This window comes from Nannobrachium achirus (genome assembly GCF_963921795.1).
Source record: "Nannobrachium achirus genome assembly, chromosome: 2".
In the NCBI taxonomy this organism is placed as follows: Eukaryota; Metazoa; Chordata; class Actinopteri; order Myctophiformes; family Myctophidae; genus Nannobrachium; species Nannobrachium achirus.
Genome location: NC_137811.1, coordinates 78,773,977 through 78,787,250, shown reverse-complemented (window position 1 = coordinate 78,787,250; position 13,274 = coordinate 78,773,977). Strand labels below are relative to the sequence as shown.

Sequence of the window (13,274 nt, the reverse complement as noted above, 5' to 3'; positions counted from 1 at the left end):
AACTACCTTCACAGGGAGGTTAATGTTAACATAACTACCTTCACAGAGAGGTTAATGTTAACATAACTACCTTCACAGAGGTCTTCTAGGAGGTTAATGTTAACATAACTACCTTCACAGGGAGGTTAATGTTAACATAACTACCTTCACAGGGAGGTTAATGTTAACATAACTACCTTCACAGAGAGGTTAATGTTAACATAACTACCTTCACAGAGGTCTTCTAGGAGGTTAATGTTAACATAACTACCTTCACAGGGAGGTTAATGTTAACATAACTACCTTCACAGAGAGGTTAATGTTAACATGGCTACCTTCACAGAGAGGTTAATGTTAACATGGCTACCTTCACAGAGGTCTTCTAGGAGGTTAATGTTAACAAACCTTCACAGAGCTCTTCTTGGGGGAGAAGATGGAGCTCTTCTTGGGGGAGGAGAAGATGGAGGTCTTCTTGGGGGAGGAGAAGATGGAGGTGTCCTCTGTGGAGAAGATGGAGGCATCATCGGTGGAGGAGAAGAGGCTGTGGGAGACGACCGAGGCGTCCTCCAACTCCTGACTGGAGAACAGGTTGACGCTCAGAAGATCCTCCTCATCCTCTGCTGGTAGGATGGGGGAAAGCTGCTCCTCCTCATCCTCTTCATCCTCTGCTGCTGCTGTGTAGGCCTGAGAAATAACAAATAATACATCTCTGATTTAAATCTATTCATCCTGCTCTGCTGTGTAGGCCTGAGAAATAACAATACATCTGATTTAAATCTATTCATCCTGCTCTGCTGTGTAGGCCTGAGAAATAACAAATAATACATCTCTGATTTAAATCTATTAGGACTGAGAAATAACAATACATGTGATTTAAATCTATTCATCCTGCTCTGCTGTGTAGGCCTGAGAAACAACAAATAATACATCTCTGATTTAAATCTATTCATCCTGCTCTGCTGTGTAGGCCTGAGAAATAACAATACATCTGATTTAAATCTATTCATCCTGCTCTGCTGTGTAGGCCTGAGGCACAACAAATAATACATCTCTGATTTAAATCTATTAGGACTGAAAAACAACAAATAATACATCTCTGATTTAAATCTATTAGGACTGAGAAATAACAAATAATACATCTCTGATTTAAATCTATTAGGACTGAGAAATAACAAATAATACATCTCTGATTTAAATCTATTCATCCTCCTCTGCTGTGTAGGCCTGAGAAACAACAATACATGTGATTTAAATCTATTAGGACTGAGAAATAACAATACATGTGATTTAAGCACAGTTTATTTTGAGCACTGTAGAGACAAATTAATAGCTGTGCATTGTGCAAATGCAGGCTTTTCTCAGTAGCCTACGAGTTGTATATTGTCTTCATGCCTTGACTAGGTCTGACTTTATCCACCCTCCATGAGTCCTGCAAGGATTTCAGCCACTCCTGTAAGTTCTCGCGTCTCTGCGAGGCGGGTCTTAACTCAATCCTGGTGGGTTTAGGAAACACGCGTAAATAACCAGGCCTACCGTAGGGCTGTTGTCGCGCCTCTTCCCGGGCGGCCTCAGGGGGGGCGGGGGTCCGGGGACCACCTGCAGACCCTTCTTAGGAGAACCTCTTCTGGGCAGCACCTGCAGTGACAACATTCATATGATGATTCATTTCACCTGCAGTGACAACATTCATATGATGAATCATTTCACCTGCAGTGACAACATTCATTATGATGATTCATTTCACCTGCCGTGACAACATTCATATGATGATTCATTTCACCTGCAGTGACAACATTCATATGACACATGATTCATTTCATGTATTAGACCAGGGGTCTTCAACGTTTTCAGGCCAAGGACCCCTTAGTTGAGAGAGAGATGAAGCAGGGACCCCTTAGTTGAGAGAGAGATGAAATGGAAGCTAGGGAGTGAGTCTGTAGTTCTAATTATTATTATAAAATGATAGGTACCATTTTTATTACTGCTCAATTTAACACGTATTTCTTTACCTTCTGGGGCTGTCCGATAAAAATGTCATACTGCACCGCAATACTTACAAATCCAAATACCAAATACCTACATAGCTATGATTGAATATATGTCTATGGTTTCACACTTGTTATTTTATATTTTTAGGTAAATAGTGCTCTTATTTTACAGTCCGCAGACCAGAAGACAGAGCACGCTGGCCATGTTCAGGTGTTTAGACAGATATCTCTGGTTGTGTTTATAGACGGTTGCGTCGGCCTCTCAAATGAGCACTTGCCCTGTCGGGCAACCTGAAAGCAAACTTCACCTGCCCCCAGGTTTTATTTACCTGCCGGGGGCAGGTGGGCAAGCCTTAGTGTCAATGCCTGTTATATTACTAAAGTAATAAATGGTTACTCACCGACATGCCAGCGTCATCCATGAATCTCTGCGGGGTCTTGATGAGGCGTGAGGAGCGAGCGCTGACCACCGGCATGATGAAATGTTTGATGTTCTTCAGGAACTTGTTGGACTTGTTGCTGTTGGTGTGGAGGAGGTCTGGGACCTGGAGGAGATAAATAATAATTATTATAATTATTATAATTATAATAACAGGAGGTCTGGGACCTGGAGGAGATAAATAATAATAATAACTATTATAATTATAATAACAGGAGGTCAGGGACCTGGAGGAGATAAATAATAATTATTATAATAATTATAATAATAATTATTTATCTCCTCCAGGTCCCAGACCTCCTGTTATTATAATTATAATAGTTATAATTATTATAATTATAATAACAGGTCTGGGACCTGGAGGAGATAGAACGATGGTCATTATTATAATTACAATAATTACTAGTAAGACACCTCAGGGTGACATGCGACCTCAGGGTGACTTGCGACCTCAGGGTGACTTGCGACCTCAGGGTGACTTGCGACCTCAGGGTGACTTGCGACCTCAGGGTGACTTGCGACCTCGCCAATTCTTGACTATCAGGCCAACCACAGCGTTTCTGACGATTCTAGTTGTTGTCATTCTGGGGGGAGTTTGTTCATGTTTTTATGAGGGTATCAACCCTAGGAGACACGGGGAGAACATGCAAACTCCACACAGAAAGGCCCTATCGCCAACCCCAGAGCCGTAGAATGGAGAGTTAGGCCAACTACGTTCACTTCATGGGGCGAGTCCAATGGAGGCTCGGGAGGAGCTTCTATAGTGACAAATATCTAACCGGAAGTCTGCTAAATGAATGAGAGCAGCAGCTCAAAACATTATTTTCTAACAACTGTGACCTTTATAAAAATAATCGATTCAGACAAATGAAAGAAAGAATATCACAGGTTTTTTCCTGATATCTTATTTTCTGATTTGCAAACAATAGACGTATCACGATAACAAAGTACATGCCTTTCATTGCATTACTGTAACCTGCCACTTGGAGGTGCCATTGTGCATGCTAACAACATTATGATGACGTACTGATTAGCCAGTGACAAGGCAACAGTACGACTTTAATAATCTTTATTAACCATGTTATTTTCATAGTTTTTTGGCAATAGTATAAAGTAAATATTACAGAGACTTTAGTTGTCACTGTAAAATACTTTAAAACCGTTCTAATGTTGTATATTTACCTAAAAATGCCGATATTCGCGACGCTGCATTGAAACCAATGTTATTAAATCGCCCACTTGTCACTTTCGGACCCCTCGGTGACACCACTCTCTGATTACATTAGCTCTGGCCAACCCCACCTAGAGTGTGGGCGCTGATGACACGGAGGGAGGAACACGCCGCCCATATATGTCCTTAATATTGATAACATAATATCCTTAATAATATCCTTAATATTGACAATATAGGAATCTCCATATATGGGCATAAAACGTATGTAAGTAATGCCAAGCAGGGCCTTGGTGAGTTAGGGCCTTGGTTTGATGCCTGTGGATATCCATATATGGGCATAAGGGGGTACCCTAACATTCTCATTTTCGGCCTGGGATTTATGACATCAGAAATCTCCATGTATGGGCATAAAAGGGTTAGGGTTAGGGTTAGGGTAACCCTAACCCGAGGTCGGGTCCACAAAACAAACAAAATGTTTGTTCTCCAACATTTTCATGTCAAGGATTTAGGAAAGTAAAGATTTGCACACAGAAATATACAAGCTTGTGGTTCCCTAGCATCCTTTAAAATCGCCATGAAAAACCACTTACAGGCGGCAGCCATTCGCAGCTGGCAATAACAAACCTAGCCCAGCCTCCCCTGACCCTTCTCTGTATTTACCTACTGTATATATTTTTTGCACTGTTTATTTTATTTTTATTTACATTTTTTTTTACTATATCTACTGCATAGTACTGTGTTCTATCCATCTGTCATTCAATGTTATATGAGATACTTCAATGGTTTCCTATGGAAATAAGCTTAGTTGACCTTGTACCAGTGAACTGTACCGTCATGAAACTGTACCCTTTTCTATGCAAACTTCTAATAAAGTCTTCAATCAATCAATCAATCAATCAATCTGCTAAAAAGTTAAAAGTTGAGTTGAAGTCGACTTTATCGTTTGATGTTGTCATCACATCACACACGACCCCCCAATTATTTTGGGGGGTCCCCAGATGATTAACTTAATGTGAAACATTGTTTTCTCACTCAACAGTAAACAAACCAACATAAAGTTTAAGTGTAGAGGGTATCTGCACATTTCTAAAGTGACAATTTAAGGACTTTTTAATACCTCTAAAATGGCAAATTAAACATTGTCCAATTGTTAAATATATAGAGGCAGAAATTGTGAAAATAGCAGATCTACATGCTCACAACGCCTCGCATCGCCAGGCGTTGTGAGAATGAAGATCTGCTATTTTCACAATAGAACCATGTTATACCAAATGTAATGTACTAGAAATTCGCGGCCGCTGCGCGGCCGCTCCATTCCTAGGACTTCGCGCCCTCCGGGCGCTCAGGCAGGACTGCTCTATATTTGTTCAACATAAGGGTTTAGGTTTTAAAGGAGCTATAGTCAACTTTTTCATTGTAGGGCCGACACTTTGTTTACATCCTATATAGACTAGAATTTAAACAAAGTGTCGATCTGACAATGGCCAAAATGATTATTTTATCATTATTTTACGCTTTTTGTGGTCATTTTTGAATAGAAACACATATATGAAGCTTATTTTTTGTAAAATATTTTCGAAACATTATTCTTATTTTAGCATCCGTTTTTCAAGAAAAAGTTGACTATAGCTTTAAGTCAGATTAAATTGTTTTCAAAAATCCATTTTTAGATTAACTCATTGAGTGCCTATCCCGAACTAGTTCGGCGTTATTATCGCATCCCAGAGTGCCAATCCCGAACTAGTTCGGCTTTTTAATAAAAAAAAATAAAAAAAAAAATGAAAAAAAAATGTTTTTGAATTTTTTTTGTCCTCTGTTTACAGAGGACGATATTTGCCGATATTTGCTGATATTTACCATCCACTCCAATGCAATCCAGGATCTTTAGAGCTCATTTTCTCTGTTTTTTCTCCCATGCATGAGGTGTGCAAGGTTTAATCATGGCTAAGTTGACGAAAATCTAAATCTAAAATGCTTGGTAGCCAATAGCTAACTTCAAGCTAACTTCATCCTCTTCCTGTACATGCACAAAGGAAAGTGTTCTGGCAAGTCATGGCTCCAGGGCTTGGGCATGCATTACCAGCATATCTCTATTATTCTCTGGTCACTGGGCGCCCTCTAGTGGTGATAGGCTGGCATTAAATGAGTTAACACACACAAACAATTACAGCTGTGGATGGTGGCCATTTTGGCAGCCATCTTGAAGAAGGTGTGCAGAAAGCTGATTACATGAATTAATTTTTTATAATTTTTTATCAGCATCACAGGCTGCCCAGAGAGCAGTGAACACATTGCTGTCTCATATATTAGTGAACAGTGCCCCCCAGTGGCGACAGGGGGCGAATCAGGCTTCAAACATGTCCATTGTGTGGAGGCTTCAAGTCCGTGGTGTGGAGTGGTTGTGTGGAGGCTTCAAGTCCGTTGTGTGGAGTGTGGGCGTGGCTCTTAAAGGAATGTATATATAAGATTGGATCATTCCGTCCTTGACAATAAGCAATCCTACTGTTTGAATGCTGTACAGACGCACACATGGAGCAAAAATAGATAGAAAAAAGGATTATTTTTCTTTCAACTCCGACTTTCGACTTTCTCTGGTGGGAGTCATCTTGCGTAATGAAGTCGACTCAGTCAACTTGTCAACTCTTTTTCGTTAATGCCTTATTTTATTGTATGGCGGTGTTCAAAACAAATAAAAAAGAGAAACCAAGAAAGTCTCACCTGGTCCAGGGGCAGGTCCATCTCCTCCTGCTTCACCTCCATGCTCTGGCCCTTCACCATGCTCTGGCCCTTCACCATGCTCTGGCCCTTCTTGGCCAGGTTGTGTTTGGCCCGGCTGGGTTTGGCTCCACAGACCTCCATGTTGGCCAGGTTGTGTTTGTTTCTCGCCCGGTGCTTCTTGGAGCCCAGGAAGTGAAGGCCAGACTGCCGCCTCCGCCGCTTCTTCCTCACGCCCACCAGCTTGGCGCTGGGAGGCGGGGCCTGGGCCCGAGGCGGGGCCTCCAACGGACTGGAAACCTCTGTGCAGGGCTGTCACCATGACATGTTACACAACCGTTAATTCTCATTTAAATAATTGTGATTTAATTGTGTTTTGGTCGTTCTGACAGTTGCATCTCCGTGTGGCGTGTAGGCTTTGAAGTTGCACATGGCAGATATGACACATAACCTAAACAAGAAACGACTGACAACTTTACTCTTAAAAAGAAACATTGATAGTGGAAATAGACGATCTTAAACAGCTTGTAGATCTGCTATTTCCACTATTTTTGAATATGTTTTGAAAATATATGAACATCCTTCAACACGGAGACGATAATGATGATTATGTCAAAATAAATGATGTAATAATTGAGCCAGGCCTACTGTACCTCTGTGATCTCCTCGATGCGCTCAGTCTGGCGTTCGGTCTGGCGTTCGGTCTGGCGTTCGGCCGGCGTTGAGACTTCGGGCGAGTCGTTCAGAGAAAGCCTCTCCTTCCTGTCGGCCGGGCGGGGCTTCTGCTTCTGTCTCTGACCAATCAGACTCTTCCTCCTCTTCTTCCCGTGTTTCACCGGCTTCCTCCGGGGGGCGCTGCTGTGCTGCTTCTGGTCTGCCTCGTCCTGACCGTCGATGAGCTCTGGCCGCGCTGCCTCCTCCGTGTCGTCTATGAGCCGTAGGCGTGGCTCCTCTTTCACCGGCGGCTCCACGCGCTCTCCCTCCGCTGAGACGGCGTCTGGCTCCGGCCGGACGTCCACGTTTGCTAGCGGGAGAGGCTCTTGGTTTACTAGCAGCGAGATGGCGGTGCGATCGTTTATTAGCGGTGATGCGCCGGTGCGATCGTTTACTAGCGGCGAGGTGGCGGTGCGATCGTTTACTAGCGGCGAGGTGGGGGTGCCATCGGTCACCGCGGGTTCAGCGTCTTCCGTTGCGACAGGCGGCTGGAGCGCGGCCGTCTCGCTCAGAGTGGCCGCGGCGGCGGCAGAGAGCGCCGGCTTCTTCTTCTGAGCCGACCTTTTCCTGGAGGAGAGGCTGCTTCTGCGCTTGCGCTGCTTAGGAGTCGTCGGCTTCAGCTTCACCTCTTTGTCCTCTCTGACCCGCGGCGCCGCGGCGTCGTCCTCCTCCGTCTGCGGAGGCAGAGCAGCGGGGAACGGAGCGTCTTCAGGGAACGTAGCGTCTTCAGGGAGCGGTGGGGCGTCTTGAGGGAGCGGAGCGTCTTCAGGGAGCGGAGCGGACGCTGGTTCTGAGAGAACCTGGGCCTCCTGGGCAGGGGGGACCTGAGGAGGAGGCTTTGAATCCTCTGCAGAAACCTTCATCTCAAACTCCTCCAGGTCGCTGACCTGAGCAGAAGAACCTTCAGCCTCTGGAGCCGTTCTGAGCTTCCTCTTGGGCGTGGTCGCCGCCTTGGGACCGCCTCCTCCTCCTCCTCGCTTCTTGGGCGGCGAGGCGACGCTGGGAGGTCTTCTCCTCAGCCGCGGAATCTCTGGAGTCTGGAGGTCTGGCGCCAACGTCTGTTCCTCCTGAACTACGGTTGAATCTTTGACCACGGCCTCTTTGACCACGGCCTCTTTCTCTTTCTCTACCTCTCTCTCCGCCTCTCTCTCCACCTCCCTCTCGGCCTCTCTCTCCTCCGACGCGGGGCTGACCTGTTGGATCAAAAACGACGGTTTGGAGCTTTTGTGTTTTCCCGGTGAGGAGACCTTTTTGATCTGAAGCGGGGGAACCACCTTCACCACGTCCGTCTTCGAGGCGTCCTGCGCAAGGGCCGGGGCCACGAGGGGCGGAGCAACGAGGGGCGGGGCGACGAGGGGCGGGGCAACGAGGGGCGGGGCTACGAGGGGCGGGGCTACGAGAGGCAGGGCAGCGAGGGGCTGCGCTGCAGCGTCCGTCTGCAGCGCAGCTTTCTCCTCCACAGGAGAGGAGGAGGCAGAGGTCTCAGCATGGCCTGGGCCCAGCCGTTCCCTCAGGGCTGAGGTCTCAGCATGGCCTGGGCCCAGCCGTTCCCTCAGGGCTGAGGTCTCAGCATGGCCTGGGCCCAGCCGTTCCCTCAGGGCTGAGGTCTCAGCATGGCCTGGGCCCAGCCTTCCCCTCAGGGCAGAGGTCTCAGCATGGCCTGGGCCCAGCCTTCCCTTCAGGGCAGAGGTCTCAGCATGGCCTGGGCCCAGCCGTTCCCTCAGGGCTGAGTTCTCAGTCCTCCGTCTCTTTCCTCCAGAGCCCTTTGAACACCTGCTGTCCTGAACAGAGGCTCGCTGCACTCCAGCAGGCTCTGTTTTTTTACCAGGCTTTCCAGTCTTTTCATCTCCCTTCACTTTGACCTCTGCCTTCACCAGCGTCAGAGTCCACACAAACCTGTGTCGCTTTTTCTTCTTCCCAGAGGACTTTTTCACCTTGCCAAACTTGGGGTTTGGGATCTTGTACAGACGTAACCCCGGTACCTTCATGTCCTCGGCTTTGACAGGCCGGACGTCGCTGGACTCAACGGTAGCTTTCTGTGGCTCCGTGGAGGACGGGACGACGACGTTCAACCTCCTGCTCTGCCTCAGCCGCTCCCGCCGGGTCAGCGGCTTGCTCTTCTCTGGCGTAGGGATCTTTATCTCCATCTCCACGGTGGACTGGGCTGGGATTACATCTGCACTGGGACTCTGTGGTCGGGTCAGGGTCAGTGTGGACTGTGCTACGCTGGGACTCTGTGGTCGGGTCAGGGTCAGTGTGGACTGGGCTACGCTGGGACTCTGTGGTCCCGGGCCATCTCTGACCTCTCTGACCTCTCTGACCTCTCTGACCTCTCTGGACGGGGCCTTGGTGGCTCTGCTGCTCCTCCGGGTCACCAGTGTGTTGGTGTTGGTGGGTTCAGTGTGTTTCTCTGGGACCGTCTCTTTCTGCTTGGATTTCTTGGCGTTGGCTTTCGTCTTGGCCTGGCCGCTCTTCAGTGCCTGGTGTTCAGCTTGGCCTGCTGACGTCCTTCTCTCCTCTGGCTTTTGGTCGTCGACCTCTGCCTTGGTGCAGGACTCATCAGCAGCAGCAGCAGCAGCAGCAGCAGCAGCAGCAGCGGGGGGCTCCTCGCTCACCTTGGCAGCAGACCTCCCACGCCTCCTCGTGGCCGGATGCAGTGGTCCTCCGCTGACAGGTGGTCCTCCTCCTCCCTCGTCCTCGGTGCCGTTCAGCCCGTGTCCGTCCTCCTGCGGCTCCGTCTTTAACTTGACATGAGCAGCACTGGAGACCTGCTGGATCTCCTGGATCTCCTGGATCTGCTGGATCTCAGTGATCTTCATCTTCTTCAGGGCTTTCTGCTGGTTCTTCTTCTCCCCCTTCTCCTTCCTCACCCTCTTCTTGGCCACCAGTTTGATGGTGATCCTGGGCGCCGCCGTCACACAGGCCTGGCGCTCCGCAGTGTTCTTGGCCTTGGCGCCCTTCCTGGAGCCCTTGATGGGCGAGCTGTCAACCTCCTGTGATGGTTTAGACGAGCTGTCAACCTCCTGTGATGAGCTGTCAACCTCCTGTGATGGTTTAGACGAGCTGTCAACCTCCTGTGATGAGCTGTCAACCTCCTGTGATGGTTTAGACGAGCTGTCAACCTCCTGTGATGGTTTAGACGAGCTGTCAACCTCCTGTGATGGTTTAGACGAGCTGTCAACCTCCTGTGAGGCTTTTACTTCTTTATCTGGAATCCTGTCCTCTGCTGGGACCACCGGCAGCTTCTCTCTCTGTCTTCTGGATTTGCTGTTGACAGGATCACCTAAAAGCACACGCACACACACACACACACGCGCACACACACACACACACACACACGCACACACACACACACGCGCGCACACACATCACACGCGTATTAAAGATTGGCACACACAGGCACGCACACACACACACAAGCTAAAGCTTTTAGCTTTCTTGTTGCTTGTCCTTTTGACAGTTGTGTACAGCTGTGTGCTTTTAGTTTTTTTTACATATATGAGTATTGTCAATAAAGATATGAATCAATTCAACTAAAAGAATATGAACTGAACTGGCTGCAGATTCTCTGTGTTGAGCTGGGTATGTTTGGCATGGTGTTTTAACCCTAAAGCGTAACGGTCCTTTAGAGTTAGTTTTAGGGTCAGTGTTTACCTTTAGGAGCATTGTGTCTGGAGCGTAGCGGTCCTTTAGGGTTAGGTTTAGGGTTAGGTTTAGGTTTAGGGTTAGGGTTAAGTGTTAGTTAAGGGTCATTGTTTACCTTTAGGAGCTTTGTCTCTGGAGCGTAGCGGTCCTTTGTACCCTCTTCTCTCTGCTTCAGGTCCTCTAAAGTCGCTCTGGAAAACAAAAGACAGCTTTTGAACACATTGCTAGTTTTACCTCTTCAAACGCTCTGATCTTAATAATAAGTAAAAACAGCTCTACTATGTTCACTGCACGACATGCTTCCATAGGATTACAGCAGCAGTGGTTCCCAGTTTGATCCTGGGCTCCCCCAGAGTTAGTCCTTGAGCAAGACTCTGAACCCCTAACTGCTCCTGATGAGTAGGTTGGTGTTAATTATCAAGACTCTGAACCCCTAACTGCTCCTGATGAGTAGGTTGGTGTTAATTATCAAGACTCTGAACCCCTAACTGCTCCTGATGAGTAGGTTGGTGTTAATTATCAAGACTCTGAACCCCTAACTGCTCCTGATGAGCAGGTTGGTGTTAATTATCAAGACTCTGAACCCCTAACTGCTCCTGATGAGCAGGTTGGTGTTAATTATCAAGACTCTGAACCCCTAACTGCTCTGATGAGCAGGTTGGTGTTAATTATCAAGACTCTGAACCCCTAACTGCTCCTGATGAGCAGGTTGGTTTAATTATCAAGACTCTGAACCCCTAACTGCTCCTGATGAGTAGGTTGGTGCCAAGCATGGTTTCCTCTGACATCACTGTATGAATGTGTGATTAAGATGCTCTATTATAAATGCAATGTTTACGAAATGTAGATTTCTATGGAATCCAAGATCTGAGAGTTGGTTTAATTATCAAGACTCTGAACCCCTAACTGCTCCTGATGAGTAGGTTGGTGCCAAGCATGGTTTCCTCTGACATCACTGTATGAATGTGTGATTAAGATGCTCTATTATAAATGCAATGTTTACGAAATGTAGATTTCTATGGAATCCAAGATCTGAGACCAACAGAAAACCTTGTTAATTCTGTGTAAAGAACATTAAACGCAGCTGCAACTAGAAGCAGTGCTCTTCCGAGCACAGGTCTCCACTAGGCCAGGCGTCCTGGTGGTGCTACTGTATAATAGCACAGGTCCCCACCAGGCCAGGCGTCCTGGTGGTGCTACTGTATAATAGTACAGGTCCCCACCAGGCCAGGCGTCCTGGTGGTGCTACTGTATAATAGGCCAATGTAAAAAGGGTGGCATGTGTTCTTCACCTTAGACCTTTCATGGCAATCGGACGCTGCATGCAGGATTTGAGGCATTGTGTTCCAACAATGTGTTTTGCTAAAGTCTACCTGCTGGTGGCGCTATAACAGGCCAATGTGAAAAGGGTAGCATTTGTTGGTACAAAGTGATGGGTGGAGTTATAGGGTTAGGGTTAGTGATGGGTGGAGTTATAGATGGGTGGAGTTATAGATGGGTGGAGTTATAGATGGGTGGAGTTATAGTGATGCAGGGGTTGACACTAAGGTCTCAGAGGCACTTGCCCGTCGGGCAAGTACCGGTCATGTTCTACTTGCCCAAAGGTCATGCCCACTTAATGATAGGTAGGATTTGAATTACTGCTCAATTTAACACTTCTTTCTTTACTTTCTAGGGATGTGTGATAAAACAAATGTCATACCTCAATACTTCCATATCCAAATACCTCCATAGCTATGATTGAATATGTCTATGATTTCACACTTACATTCCACAGACCAGAAAACAGAGCATGCTAGCCACGTTCAGGTGTTTAGACAGATATCTGGTGTTGTGTTTATAGGCGGTTGCGTCCCCTCTCAAATGAGCACTTGCCCTGTCTGGCAACCTGAAAGCAAACTTCACCTGCCCGAAAGTTTTATTTACCTGCCGGGGGCAGGTGGGCAAGCCTTAGTGTCAATGCCTGTGATGGGTGGATGATGGGTGGATTTATAAAGTGATGGGTGGAGTTATAGGGTTAGGGTTAGGGTTAGTACAAAGTGTGTTGGTACAAAGTGATGGGTGGAGTTATAGGGTTAGGGTTAGGGTTAGTGATGGGTGGAGTGATGGGTGGAGTTATAGATGGGTGGAGTTAAAGGCAGCTGCAATGATGTCAATATATTCACAAGGGGGAAAGAAGTGATCCTGTAGACCAGGGATGTCAAACATCGGATTCAATCCGAGCATTTAGGGAAAAAAAGTAAGTCTCTAGCCCATTCCTGTCAAGAGTTATGATTGTTTTAAGAATTAACTTTTTATTGTAAAATACAATAAAAATAATTATTGTCCTGCATCAATAATATATTTTTTAGCCATTTACAAATTATAGCAGAGACTATCAGGAATTGAATTATTCTATTATCAAATGGTTTATTCTTATTGGCACTTCTTAACACCTGGGGAGCCAAACTCGTTCAGGGACGAGGTATGGCCACTAGGTGTCCCCCTGCCACAGGAAGTTATATCGTCCACAGACGAGGCAACAAACAGTTAACTTTTTGAGCCTGCAGCTGCCCTTTGAACTGGCTGAGATCATTACGTCACCCAGTCAGTGAAGGCAGCCCCTCTGGGGAAGACATCA

At 46.8% G+C, this 13,274-nt stretch overlaps 1 protein-coding gene across 1 annotated transcript in view; it reads right to left on the bottom strand.

Moving 5' to 3' along the window:
- kmt2bb (lysine (K)-specific methyltransferase 2Bb) overlaps window positions 1–13,274 on the bottom strand; it is a gene marked incomplete at its 5' end in the record, with an annotated part of 107,280 nt that overhangs the window by 75,878 nt on the left and 18,128 nt on the right. Inside the window, 7 exons of the mRNA XM_080744627.1 lie at window positions 385–663; window positions 1,513–1,614; window positions 2,369–2,512; window positions 6,299–6,607; window positions 6,949–8,046; window positions 8,164–10,292; window positions 10,770–10,845. Of these exons, the coding sequence (XP_080600753.1) occupies window positions 385–663; window positions 1,513–1,614; window positions 2,369–2,512; window positions 6,299–6,607; window positions 6,949–8,046; window positions 8,164–10,292; window positions 10,770–10,845 (4,137 nt within the window). The remainder of the gene's footprint in view (window positions 1–384; window positions 664–1,512; window positions 1,615–2,368; window positions 2,513–6,298; window positions 6,608–6,948; window positions 8,047–8,163; window positions 10,293–10,769; window positions 10,846–13,274) is intronic.